Below are 13,470 nucleotides of genomic sequence, written 5' to 3'. Positions count from 1 at the left end.
AGAGGAAAATGTCCTAAATGATGGGACCCTGGTTTGACTGGTAAGAAACCTTATCTGTAAATCCAGATGAAGAAGACAATTCACATATCACCTAATGGATAAGAAGTAGGGAATATGCAGAAGGAATGTGGTTCTGGGAAACTATTTATTGGAGCCTAATTTGTGCTCTGAGTTTTGTCTACACTCTGGTCCTTGAGCATTAGCATGAGTAATTAGTCAGACCTGGTCTACAAACTGGGCCTGGTGCACAAACTACAGTAGTTATGGTCTTCACACTGGCCCTGGTGTGCCAACTAGTCGGGGTCCTTACATTGAGCACTGTTCATTAACTATTCCTGTTTTAAAAAGAAAAAGTGAATGGAAAATCGGGGGGCACTCTATAACCAGCAACATATGGACAACTATAAATGTACCAATAGCATAAAATACTTTTTATTCACAATAAATAATAAAATGGTAATATCCTAGGCCTATACATGTAAAAACACCCTAAGTATTAAAAATAACAAATACGACAAGAGATATATATTGAAAATACTGCAAAATGGTCACATTTGTGTGAATAAGCTCTTAGAATTGGGGTATAGCCCTCCCCTAAATCTTTGTGGGTACAAGGGGTACTGGAATGCAACATCCCAATTAGGTATAGTGTCATTTAGGTCCATGCACCACTATTTTTCTAATACTGTCCACCTTTGGATGGCGTGCACAAAAACCCTTATTATAACGGTATAACTGGTTAATTCTTCAACACATATAGGTATCTAGTACCCGGAGCTTATTTATCAGGGAGGTGGTATTCAATTATAGCAAACTCTATAACTTAATGTGAGATAAAAACCAAAGCGTGGCTTTATATTGTGTACTTTACCACTCTACGCATATGCAGGCTGTGCCGTCCTGTGTCAAGTCTTTACAACTGGAGCCGTCTGGAAGCTGTGATTTCTCTTTGCGCTGCCAGGACCTACGCGGCGTCCCACGTGGTCCACATATAGAGTGCCCCCCGATTTTTTATTCACCTTTTCTTTTTATACTACTACAGCATTGGGAAGCCGATGGGTGTGCACCTGTCTATATTCTGTTCTTTGTGTGGAGCCGCTTTCTTTTTATACACTATTCCTGGTCTACACACTGGGCTGGTATACAAACTAGTTCTAGCCTATATACTGGGCCTGGTACTCAAACTTAAACTGGTTTTCACAATGGGCTGGTGTGCAAACTACTCCTGGTCAACACATTGGGCTTGTTGCACAATCTAGTCCAGGTCTACACACTGGAGCTGTTGCACAAAGTAGTGTGTTCCTGTTCTACACCCTGGACCTGATGTACAGACTAGTCCTGGTCTTCACCCTGGGTCCTGTGCATAAACAAGCCCTTGTCAACACATTGGGTCTGGTACACAAACTACATTTAGTCTTCACACTTGGCCCTGTGCTGTGCACAAACTAGTCCTGGTCTACACAGTGGAGCTGTTGCACAAATGAGTGTAGTTCTGGACTACACCATGGCTTTGGTGCAAAAACAAGTCCTGGTCTTCATACTGGGCCCTGTGCATAAACTATCTCTAGTCTACACATTGGGCTTAGTGCACAAACTTGTCTTGGTGTGCGCAATGAGGTTGGTGCACAGACTAGATGTGGCCTACAAACTAGTCCTGCTGAACAAAACAGTCATGGTCTACACACTTGTCTTCACAAGTGATCCGGGAAAAGAATACTTGCCTGTTATGAAGCTTAGAGTAGATGTGTCACAGCAGCTCTGCTCAGGTTCTCCGTATGTTACCATTGTCACCCTAAAGTTATAATACCAGGCTGGGAGTAAGTTGCTGAGTCTCTGAAAGAATAATGTGAGCTGTTTTTATTAGGTGTGAGACATTATTTATTACTTATATAGTCCCAGCATATTCCACAGCACTGTACACTGATTGGAACTCTGCCTTCACAAACAAATTATTTTCTCCCCTTAATGCTGACACACAATATCACTATCCTCCAAAGAAACAGAAAAGATCAGACTTTCTGACATTATTAACAGTTGCACAGAGTAAATTTGTAGAAAAATGTTTAGTGCCCCATATTTTATGACCAGAAACTGCCATGACTGATCCTGCTTCACATGTAATGTCCTCCTTCCAGTTCATCTTTAAACCCCTAAGAGTCAAATTGAAATGGGGAAAACCTTCCAGAAAATGTATATTTTTTTATTGTGCATTTTGGCGCACAACTCAGGTCAAAGTAAATAATTTTCACCTTAACCACCTGCCATCTGGGCCATTTGCCCCCTTCCTGACCAGGCCAAATTTTGCAAAACTGACATATCTCACTTTATGTAAAAACTTTGGAACGCCTTTATTTATCCAAGTCATTCAGAGATTGTTTTCTCGTGACACATTGTACTTCATGATAGTCATAAATTTGAGTCAAAATATTTCACCTTTATTTATGAAAAAATCCCAAATTTACCCAAAAATTTGAAAAATTCACAATTTTCTAAATTTCAATTTCTCTGCTTTTAAAACAGAAAGTGATACCTCATAAAATATTTATTATTTAACATTCCCCATATGTCTACTTTATGTTGGCATCATTTTGGAAATGTCATTTTATTTTTTTAGGACGTTAGAAGGCTTAGAAGTTTAGAAGCAATTCTTCAAATTTTTAAGAAAATTGCCAAAACCCACTTTTTAAGGACCAGTTCAGGTCTGAAGTCACTTTGTGGGGCCTACATAGTGGATACCCCCATAAATTACCCCATTGTAGAAACTACACCCCTCGAGGTATTCAAAACCGATTTTACAAACTTTGTTAACCCTTTAGGCGTTCCACAAGAATTAAAGGAAAATGGAGATCAAATTTTTAAATTTCACTTTTTGGGCAGATTTTCCATTTAATCAATTTTTTTCTTTAACACATCGATGGTTAACAGCCAAACAAAACTCAATATTTATTACCCAGATTCTGCGGTTTACAGAAACACCCCACATGTGGTCATAAACTGCTGTATGGGCACACGGCAGGGCGCAGAAGAAAAGGAACTCCACATGGTTTTTAGATGCCATGTCCCATTTGAAGCCCCCTGATGCACCCTTACAGTAGAAACTCCAAAGAAGTGACCCCATTTTGGAAACTAGGGGATAAGGTGCCAGTTTTATTAGTACTATTTTTGGGTACATATGATTTTTTAATCATTCATTATAACACTTTATGGGGCAAGGTGACCAAAAAATTGGTTGTTTTAGCACAGTTTCTATTTATTTATTTTTACAGCGTTCACCTGAGGGGTTCAGTCAAGTGACATTTTTATAGAGCAGATTGTTACGGACGTGGCGATACCTAATATGTATACTTTTTCTCATTTATTAAAGTTTTACACAATAATAGCATTTTTGAAACCAAAAAATTATGTTTTAATGTGTCCATGTTCTGAGAGCTATAGTTTTTTTATTTTTTGAGAGATTTTCTTATGTAGGGGCTCATTTTTTGCGGGATGAGGTGACGGTTTTATTGGTACTATTTTGTGGGACATACGCGTTTTTGATCACTTGGTGTTGCACCTTTTGTGATGCAAGGTGACAAAAATTGCTTGTTTTGACACAGTTTTTTTTTTTTTTTTTTTTTTTTACGGTGTTCACCCGAGGGGTTAGATCATGTGATATTTTTATAGAGCTGGTTTTTACGGACGCGGCAATACCTAATATGTATACTTTTTTTTATTTGTTTCACTTTAACACAATAATAGCATTTTTGAAACCAAAAAAATGATGTTTTAGTGTCTCCATGTTCTAAGAGCTATAGTTTTTTTTATTTTTTGAGAGATTTTCTTATGTAGGGGCTCATTTTTTGCGGGATGAGGTGACGGTTTTATTGGTACTATTTTGTGGGACATACGTGTTTTTGATCACTTGATGTTGCACCTTTTGTGATGCAAGGTGACAAAAATTGCTTGTTTTGACACCTTTTTTTTTAAGTTATTTTTTTACGGTGTTCACCCGAGGGGTTAGGTCATGTGATATTTTTATAGAGCTGGTTTTTACGGATGCGGCAATACCTAATATGTATACTTTTTTTTATTTGTTTCACTTTAACACAATAATAGCATTTTTGAAACCAAAAAAATGATGTTTTAGTGTCTCCATGTTCTAAGAGCTATAGTTTTTTTATTTTTTGAGAGATTTTCTTATGTAGGGGCTCATTTTTTGCGGGATGAGGTGACAGTTTTATTGGTACTATTTTGTGTATACATGTCCCATACGTGTTTTTGATCACTTGGTGTTGCACCTTTTGTGATGCAAGGTGACAAAAATTGCTTGTTTTGACACAGTTTTTTTTTTTTTTTTTTTACGGTGTTCACCCAAGGGGTTAGGTCATGTGATATTTTTATAGAGCTGGTTTTTACGGACGCGGCAATACCAAATATGTCTATTTTATTTTATTTTTTCTATTTTTAACATTTTTTTTTCATTTCTTACTTGGGGACTTTTTTTTTTTTACATGTGAAACTTTTTTTATTTTTTTTATTTTCAACCTTTTATTTTTATTTTTTTTATTTTACACTTTTCGTCCCCCATAAGGTCATACAAGACCTCTGGGGGACATTTACTTCACTTTTTCTTTTTTTTTTTTTCACTGTTGATTTCTCCTGTAACTGGGGCTGACATAGTAGCCCCAGTTACAGGAGAAATACACCCCCCAGAGAGGCTGTACAGCATAATACTGCGCTGTACAGCCTCAGAGCAGGGCTGATCGAGGTCTCTGAGAGACCTCACACAGCTCTTGCACGCTCCGGTCCCGGCGGTCACATGACCTCCGGGCCGGAACAGGAAGCGCATAGCGCTTCCTGCACTGTATACACAGCGCTCGGTGAGCGCTGTGTATGCAGTGATCCAGAATGCAGGGACACCTGGGCACTGTCCCTGCCTTGTCTTAGGGTTGCCCTGCTGTCACTGACAGCGGGCAACCCGATCAGCAGCTGCACGATTAGCGTGCAGCTGCTATTTCTGAAAGGACGTTTTAAAACGTGCTTTCAGAAATAGAGGTCCACCCATAGGACGTTTATATCCTATGGGCAGACGTAAAGCGGTTAAATTAGTTGTCCACCTTTTAGATATTGATGACCTATCCTCTGGAAGCAGAAGGCTGAGTTCATTGTGCAGTATTGGGCTGTGTTAAGATACAGCAGGTCAGCTCCCATAAATGTGAAAGGCGGCTAAGATGCAGTACACCGGCATGACCACAACACGGGGGTGCAGAGTGTTGGTCCTTGACCTATCTATATTGAGGAGTTGATGACCTATCCTGAGGATAGATTATCAATATATAAAATGTGGACAATCCCTTTAAGAACCAGTAACAATTTTTCCCCCTCAGTGTTTCAGCAGTGATAACTTTTTTTATTTTCATCAATGTAGCTGTATGAGACCTTGAATTTCACAGGACAAGTTGCTTTTATAGGAATCATTTTGGGATACATATAATGAATTAAATAATTTCTTTTTTTCTTGAGGGGGTAGTAAATAGAAAAATAGAATTTTCAACATTGTGTTTTGGTATTTATTTTTTGTGTATTCACTGTGTGGCATAAATAATAACTTTTCTATAGTTTTTAATATGTTATACTACTTGCACAATAAAAATAATTTTCGTACAAAATTTGTTATTTCTTTACTGCGTTTTCTGTCACTGATAAAATTTGTATTACATTTATAGTACAGGTCATTTGAATGTGGACCTTTTTTATTCATTTATTTATTCTTCATAATATAACACTATATATGGGAGAAAGGGTATTTTTTTTCGTATAAAGCATGTGATTATTTGCACAATGAAGATTAATGTCATCTCTGGGAAATCGATACAGGTAGAAGAAGGTCTGTGAGCTTGCCCCTCTCCATCCAAACTGCCTGCTCATCCCCCTCCAGCCTCCCTCTGCTCTTCCACAAAGGCTGAAATGCAAACTGTTAGTACAGTATATGCAATTCTCATTTTAATCTAGATAATGACTAGGGTCGAGATCTAGCCTGCAAAGAGCCCATGGAAGAGTTCTCCCCTAGGCGGCCATAGAGCCCCAGGTGGACTTCAGCAAAACACCATTGTGCTGTTCTTCTTAAATAACATCAGCTTGGGTTATCAGTGGCGGGTTAGAGAGGACATGTCACTGCTCCTGACATGTTTTACTAAAAAAATGTATTCCCCTTAAATAAGAATTCTGCAGCATTGTTTCTCATAACTTTGTGCATTTTTGGCCGGATTGGATGTGGACCACATCTGTATGTCTGTTCCACAGCTCTGCATAAAAATAAAAAAAATAGTATGTCCTATTCTTGTCTCTTTTTTGGACAGAATTGGGCAATTATAATATACTGCGGGACCTGTGGAGGGGGAAAATGCGGGATGCGTACAGCCAGTATCTGCAATCTTGTAGATCACAAAAACAGATACTGTTGTGTGCATGATGAGGCTTAAGGATTATTTCACACAAGCAATACGGAATGTGTAAGGGTCTGTTTAGGGAAAAACTGAAGTTGAACAAAGTTGAATCAGTTTTGTCTGCGATTGCATTAACTGTTTCAGTTTTTTTTTTTTTTTTTGCATGGATGCAATCAGTTTTTGATGCATTTGTCACATGCGTAAAGAAAAACTGAAGAATAACACTCAACATCTCCTGGCATCCTTCAGTGAAAAACACATTGCATCTGGATGCCTTGCATTTTTTACTCAAACTCCTATGAAATTTCTATGAAACCAGGGCTGTGTGAAAAAACTTACAATATAGAACGCAGAGAAGATCAGAAATAAACAATGCTTATGTGAACAGACCCATTGAAATGAATGGGTCAGGATTCAGTCCATATGTTGTCCATTCACTACACAAATCACATCTGGATGGAAAACTCGCTTGTATGAAAGATACATAAGGGACTGTCTAAAGGCAAAGTACCCCTAAACAGAAACTCATTTACCTTTACTTTTTTGAATGAAGAAGGCATGAACAATGACCACAGAAATGTGCAACATATAGATTCAAAGGACATTATATGATATGATTGTTCAGAGGAGACATATGGCCTATTTCAGAGACATTTTTTGCAGAGTAGCTCTCGAGAAGGAAGAAAATGGCTTTTGCCTATAGGTGGCTACCCTAGGCTACTATTTGATACCTTAAAGAACCCTTTGACATAACGTGTGATCAGAAACCCCATCTGTAAAAAGTGCTCCTACAGGTGCCACTGGAGAGACAGTTTCCCCCCTTCTGCAGAGGAGATGTTTTTCACCCTTTTCCCATGAAGCATTGCCTTAAAGACTCCCCATCAACTGGACCTCCGAAAGGCCTTCATTCCAGCAGAATTCTTTCCAAACATTTGTAATAATCAAAGCTGAAATACTTCCCCTATAGCAAGCAGTGAGCATGTTGAAGCTGAACAATTACCACAGTGGATGTTAAGGAGACAGTCGCAGCAATTTCATAGTATGGTGTCCATTCTGAGGTCATAGTGATAGGATTAAAGTAAAACATTTCAACCACATATTTCCGGAAGGTGCTGAGGTAAGGCCGTGTCCAACTTAACACAACAGATGATGGTCCTAGAGGGTAAAGCACCAAATCCTTGATTCCTGTAGGTTCTGCAGATTAAATAACACAAATAATATGTTGTTAGTTTAGATTACGAAAGTGTCTGGAGGAGTAACACCTTTACTCTACTTGGATACTGAGAAAATTCACATGGTATATCCCCACCCCACCATATACCAGCAATTCTCTGTACTGTACAGAATAAGTATTGGTGACCACAGCTATAAGGTCTGTTTCATGCACAAGTCAAGTGGTCGCCAATATAGGAAGGCACTGACAGCTGGTGGAGACCTCAAATTATTAGTAAAGGAGGCAGTGGGCAAACTGCACAAGAGAAGCAGAATGTTTCCTCAGATTGTGTCCTTCCCTTTCTCCACACAATCATCTGTTTGGACAGAATTGGCCATTCTCAAGGTTCTGGATGCCAGCACTAGAACCACAGGATGCGAAGGAGCAACTTGTTTAAACTCTTAGGCTCCAATGCAACATCTGTAGCGGAATCCCCCTAACATGTGCCATTTATAATATTCTTGTTATGTGGAAGAGGGCCCCATCAAGCACCAGAACCGCTTGTGACTACTACCTCTGTATGTCCCATTGGTATGCCCCTATCAGCTGAAGCACGTTAGTGTAAGCTTCTGCGACTCTTAAGTTGTATGGGGGCAGTCTGACTGCCTACTTTTGCAGTAACCCAGTGGATCACTGCAAAAGACTTAAAGCTTTGTGATTTATTGCCAAAGCACTTAAATGGTTAAAGTATTCTATTTCTTGTGCACTATGAATCCCACATAGTTGTGTATAGGCAGCAAACAGCTTACACTGGCAGCCTTAGCATAATTGCCAGGGAGTCAGGCTGGACCTGGCTCCCTGGTTAGGGAGTCTTTGCTAAGCAGGCCTAGAGGAAGGATGTGTATTTGTGTGCTGCTCATAACTAGGTCTAGTCCAGGGAACCTTCATCCAGTCAGAGAACAGTCATTTGCAGATGGTTGAGAACCACTTTATAAGACATGCTTTGACTGAGACAGTAAGGTAACTGCATGTTTATGGCTATAGACTTTACTGCTTATGGAAAGGGTTTATTGACGCGCATACTACAGTTCTGAGATGGACTGGCTATCAATATCTAATATCTGCACCCCACAAACTGTGCTTTGCAGAAAGTGTTAACGAGAAAGAAGTTGCATGCCTGTGGTTATTTGGGAAGATTGCAAAGGATTAGCCTCCATAGGACTACAATCGCCCTCGTTGCCACTGCTACCACTCCATTCCCCTCCTGTAGCTACCACGCCTCCCATGTGGCCATCCGCACTGCACTTATGTTTGTATTGGAGGAAACAAGGATCAGAAAGTTGAATTAGAAATGAGAAGTCGGAAGAATGTGTGTTTATCAGCTCTTTACTATAAATATTTGTGTATTCATCATCTGTATACCATGCATGTGCAATACAATATCTACAATACTGTATACAATGGCCCAGTACTAATTTGTCTACACTAGAAACGTTCTAAAAAGGGGTGAAAATTGGCACAATTTGATGCAAGTAGGGTTTCTAGAATTTTCTACTACTCGTTGAAAAAGAGTAGGGCTTAGCAAGAAGGGGCAGAACTTCACAAGAAAAAGGACATGGCCTAAGATGTTTAACGACCAAAATTCTGGCAGAAAATTCTGTCTCACACTAGGTCAACCAACAGTCGGTATAAAGTTAGACAAAAGTGCACCAAATTTATCATTCTGCGTGAGCCCCTGTGATAAATATAGAGCAGGTCTAGACAGCCGATCTAAGTTTACACCATCTACAAGCTTAGTAAATCTGCCCTATTATCATACAGTACCTCACAACTTTTTGGACTGTCAAAGAGGGACACTGATGGGTCATCGTGTGAAAGATCCATCTTTCCTGCATATTTATACACTTCACTAAGTTATCTTTTACACAGTATCATAAAGACTGTCTAAATATAGAAATTTCTGAAATCCAATCTTCTTCAGATAATAAAATAATAATAAAGTGGGCTCTAATATACAGATAGTAACCAGATAAACACTTTCTGGATCAATATTGTAAATGTAATAATGCAAATCTATACCTCAGATCAAAAAGAGGGACATTTAGGGAGCAAAGAGGGATAGAGGGACTTGGGTCAAAAGTAGGGACTGTCCCTCCAAAAGAGGGACACTTTGAAGGACTGTACTATGTATGTGTAAGGTCTTATTCAGCATTCTCATTAGTCCACATTCTTTATACAGTCATATTACACAGCCTTTTTTTACCCATTGAAAACAGAACTGCATCAGATGGAGGCCCAATTAATGGAGTTTTCTGCAGGTAGACGACCACTCTGTACTGTGCGCCTGGAACCAGGTCGTTTATGATGTTGCTGGTAATATTTACCTGAAATATAACACATCATCAATAAGTGATCCAAAAATTATATCATAAAAATAATTTATTTAAATAGTTTTTTGGGAAAGCGTAACATTAAGGGCTTTATCTAATCCTGACATGTGTGACGCTGTCTGCTGACTGCTGTATATAAGGCTACTTTCACACCTGCGCTTTGCCTTTCCGCGATTGAGATCAGTCATAGGATCTCAATAGCCTGGTAAAACACTTCAGTTTTGTCCCCATTCATTGTCAACTGGGACAAAACTGAACTGAAGGGAAGAGAGTGCACCAGAATGCATTCCGTTCCGTTTCATTGCATTCCCATGACGCACACAAAAGCGCTGCAAACAGCATTTTTAAAGGGGTCCTGGGATGCGGAGCAGGAAGGATCCGTTATGACTCACAATGTAAGGCCTCATGCACACGACCGTGGTGTGTTTTGCGGTCCGCAAATCGCGGATCCGCAAAACACGGATGGCGTCCGTGCACGTTCCGCAATTTGTGGAACGACACGGACAGCCTTTAATATAACTGCCTATTCTTGCCAGCAAAGCGCGGACAAGAATAGGATAGGTTATATTTTTTTGCGGGGCTACGGAACAGTGAATGGGTCCGCATCCGAGCCGCCAAAACGGCGGCTCGGATGCGGACCAAAACAACGGCCGTGTGCATGAGGCCTAAGTCAATGGTGATGGATCCGTTTTCTCTGAGACAAAAGAAAACGGAACCGTCCCTCATTAACTTATAATGGTTTTAGAGACGGATCCGTCAATGCTATTTTAGAGATAATACAAAGGGATCCATTCATAATGGATGCAGACGGTTGTATTATCATGACGGAAGCGTTTTTGCTGATTCATGACGGATCCAACAAAAACACAGATGTGAAAGTAGCCTAAGACTATCATATGTGATGCTGTCTGCTGAGTTGCTGCATGTAAGCCTATCATGTGTGATGGTGTGCTGAGCTGTCATATGTAAACCTCCTATGTGTGATAATGTAGCCTGAGCTGCTATATCTAATCCTATCCTGGTGATACTGTCTGCAGAGCTGCTGTATCTAATGCTATCAGGTGGGATACAGTCTGCTGAGCTTACCATCGGTGATACTGTCTGCTGAGCTGCTATATCTAATCCTATTATTTGTATACTGTACTGTACTGTCTGCTAAGCTGCTGTATCTAATCCTAGCATGTGTGATACTGTCTGCTGAGCTGTTGTATCTAATCATAACATGTATAATACCATCTGCTGAGCGCCTGTGTCTATGTTTATAATGTGTGATACTATCTGCTGAGCTGTTGTATCTAATCCTATCATTTGTTACACTGTACTATCTGCTGAGCTGCTGTATCTAATCCTCTCATGTGTGATACTGTTGGGTGAGCTGCTGTGTCTAAACCTGTTTTGAGTGTTACAGTGGATGGAGGTGCAGTATCTCAGCTGGGGATATCTGCGAATGGTTTGTTATGTAATATACTGTTGTGTATTGTATTGTTATGTAATATGTACCCAGAATTACTGTGTACAGGTGGCCCAGCCAGGGTTAACAATATCGGCTCAGCCATTACAGGAGGTTGGGTGAGGATGCAGGATCCACCCCCAGCTCAGTTAACAGTGACCTATGCTCTTTCTTCTTAGGACTAACCAATCTCTGCAAGATATATATATATATATATATAATTATATATAGAGAGAGAGAGAGAGAGAGAAGAAAAGAAAGACAATGGAGAGAACTGGAGAATCTGCATGCCTGAGCATTGGAGTCAGTAAGGTTACCTGCCACCAAAAGCTGCTAAGACTTTACTGCATTGAGGGTCACTGTTAAGACACCCTTCACACCTGGACTCGTTCTGGCCAGATGTGCCTTCAAAACCCTATATCTTGCAGTGGACACTACAGCCATTATTACACGAGTAAACAACTACTATTGCTCACTAGTGTTAAGCGCGAATATTCGTATTACAAATTTTATCGCGAATATCGTCACTTCGGGAATTCGCGAATATTTAGAATATAGTGCTATATATTCGTAATGACGAATATATATATATATATTTTTTTAACACAGTACACGTCAGGTGATCATCCCTACCTTCTTCTAGCTTGTGGGCCAATGAGAAGACTTTGTCACAGCTTAGCAACATCCCTAGCAACCAATTGAAAAGTTGCCTACCCCTTACTATATAAGAACTTCCCCAGCAGCCATTTTCTAAAGTTTATTGCAGTTATGAAAGAGACAGCAGTGTCATTGCTGTGCTCTGTGCTTTGTTGTATTACATTAGACAGTTAACTTATATACCATATTTTTCACCCTATAAGACGCACCTGCCCATAAGACGCACCTAGGTTTTTGAGGAGGAAAATAAGAAAAAAATATTTTGAACCAAAAGGTGTGCTTTTGGTGGGTTTTGAACTAATGGTGGTCTGTGGATGACACTATTATGGGGGATCTGTGGAGGACACTGTTATGGGGGATCTGTGGGTGACACTGTTATGGGGGATCTGTGGGTGACATTGTTATGGGGGATCTGTGGGTGACACTGTTATGGGGGATCTGTGGGTGACACTGTTATGGGGGATCTGTGGGTGACACTGTATGGGGGATCTGTGGGTGACACTGTTATGGGGGATCTCTGGATGGCTCTTATTGGGGTCTCTGGATGGCACTGTTATGGGGATCTGTGGATTACACTGTTATGGGGGGGATCTGTGGATGACACATATATAGCATCTTATGCTATGTGTCATCCACAGATCCCCTCCATAACAGTGTCCCTGTAGTGTGAATGACCCCCAATACAGGGGGTGGGGGTCGCATCTGGTTTTATAATGACAGCGGGGCCCGTGCAGTGACTGTATTCTACTACACGGGCCCCGCTCACTGTATATAATCTTATCTATAATTGTAGGCATTGTTAATATATAAAAATTCAGGGTAATCAGCGCCTGTATTACTTACAAGCGCTCAGTAGCAGAGAAGAGGGAGGAGGCAGGCCGGGAGGATGGGCGCTGGCAGCGTGAGTCACTACGTCACGCGCCTGCGCAGCCCACTTAATGAATGAAGCAGGCGGCGTGGGCGCATGACGTAGTGACTCACACTGCCAGCGCCCATCCTCCCGGCCTGCCTCCTCCCTCCTCTCTGCTACCGAGCACTTGTAAGTAATACAGGCGCTGATTACCCAGAATTTTTATACATTAACAATGCCTACAATTACATATACGATTATATACAGTGAGCGAGGCCCGTGTAGTAGAATACAGTCACTGCAAGGGCCCCGCTGTCATTATAAAAGCAGATGCCGGCCCCCAGCCCCTCCTCCCTCTCAGATGATACACCCGCAGCGCGACATTGCGGCGTATCATTGAAAATTCGGCAAAATGCAGCATTCACCCCGTAAGACACACTGCTATTTTCCCCCCACTTTTTGGGGGGGGGGAAGTGCGTCTTATAGGGCGAAAAATACGGTATATAATTCAGATAGTCAGTGTAGGTTAGATTGATCTATAGTGT

The 13,470-nt window shown here is 40.6% G+C and overlaps 1 protein-coding gene across 4 annotated transcripts in view; it reads right to left on the bottom strand.

The window, feature by feature from the left end:
- The window catches only part of PTPRO (protein tyrosine phosphatase receptor type O), a 127,168-nt gene that overhangs the window by 74,895 nt on the left and 38,803 nt on the right, over positions 1–13,470 (bottom strand). For all 4 annotated transcript variants that reach the window (XM_040435111.1, XM_040435120.1, XM_040435129.1 and 1 more), the window contains 3 exons: positions 9,842–9,962; positions 7,426–7,619; positions 1,722–1,833 (listed from right to left, as the gene is read on the bottom strand). In XM_040435111.1, the coding sequence (XP_040291045.1) occupies positions 1,722–1,833; positions 7,426–7,619; positions 9,842–9,962 (427 nt within the window). The remainder of the gene's footprint in view (positions 1–1,721; positions 1,834–7,425; positions 7,620–9,841; positions 9,963–13,470) is intronic.

The sequence above is a fragment of the Bufo bufo genome, chromosome 1 (assembly GCF_905171765.1).
Source record: "Bufo bufo chromosome 1, aBufBuf1.1, whole genome shotgun sequence".
Taxonomy (NCBI): Eukaryota; Metazoa; Chordata; class Amphibia; order Anura; family Bufonidae; genus Bufo; species Bufo bufo.
The sequence above is the reverse complement of the archived record's forward strand: the minus strand, read 5'-3'. Positions and strand labels throughout refer to the sequence as shown.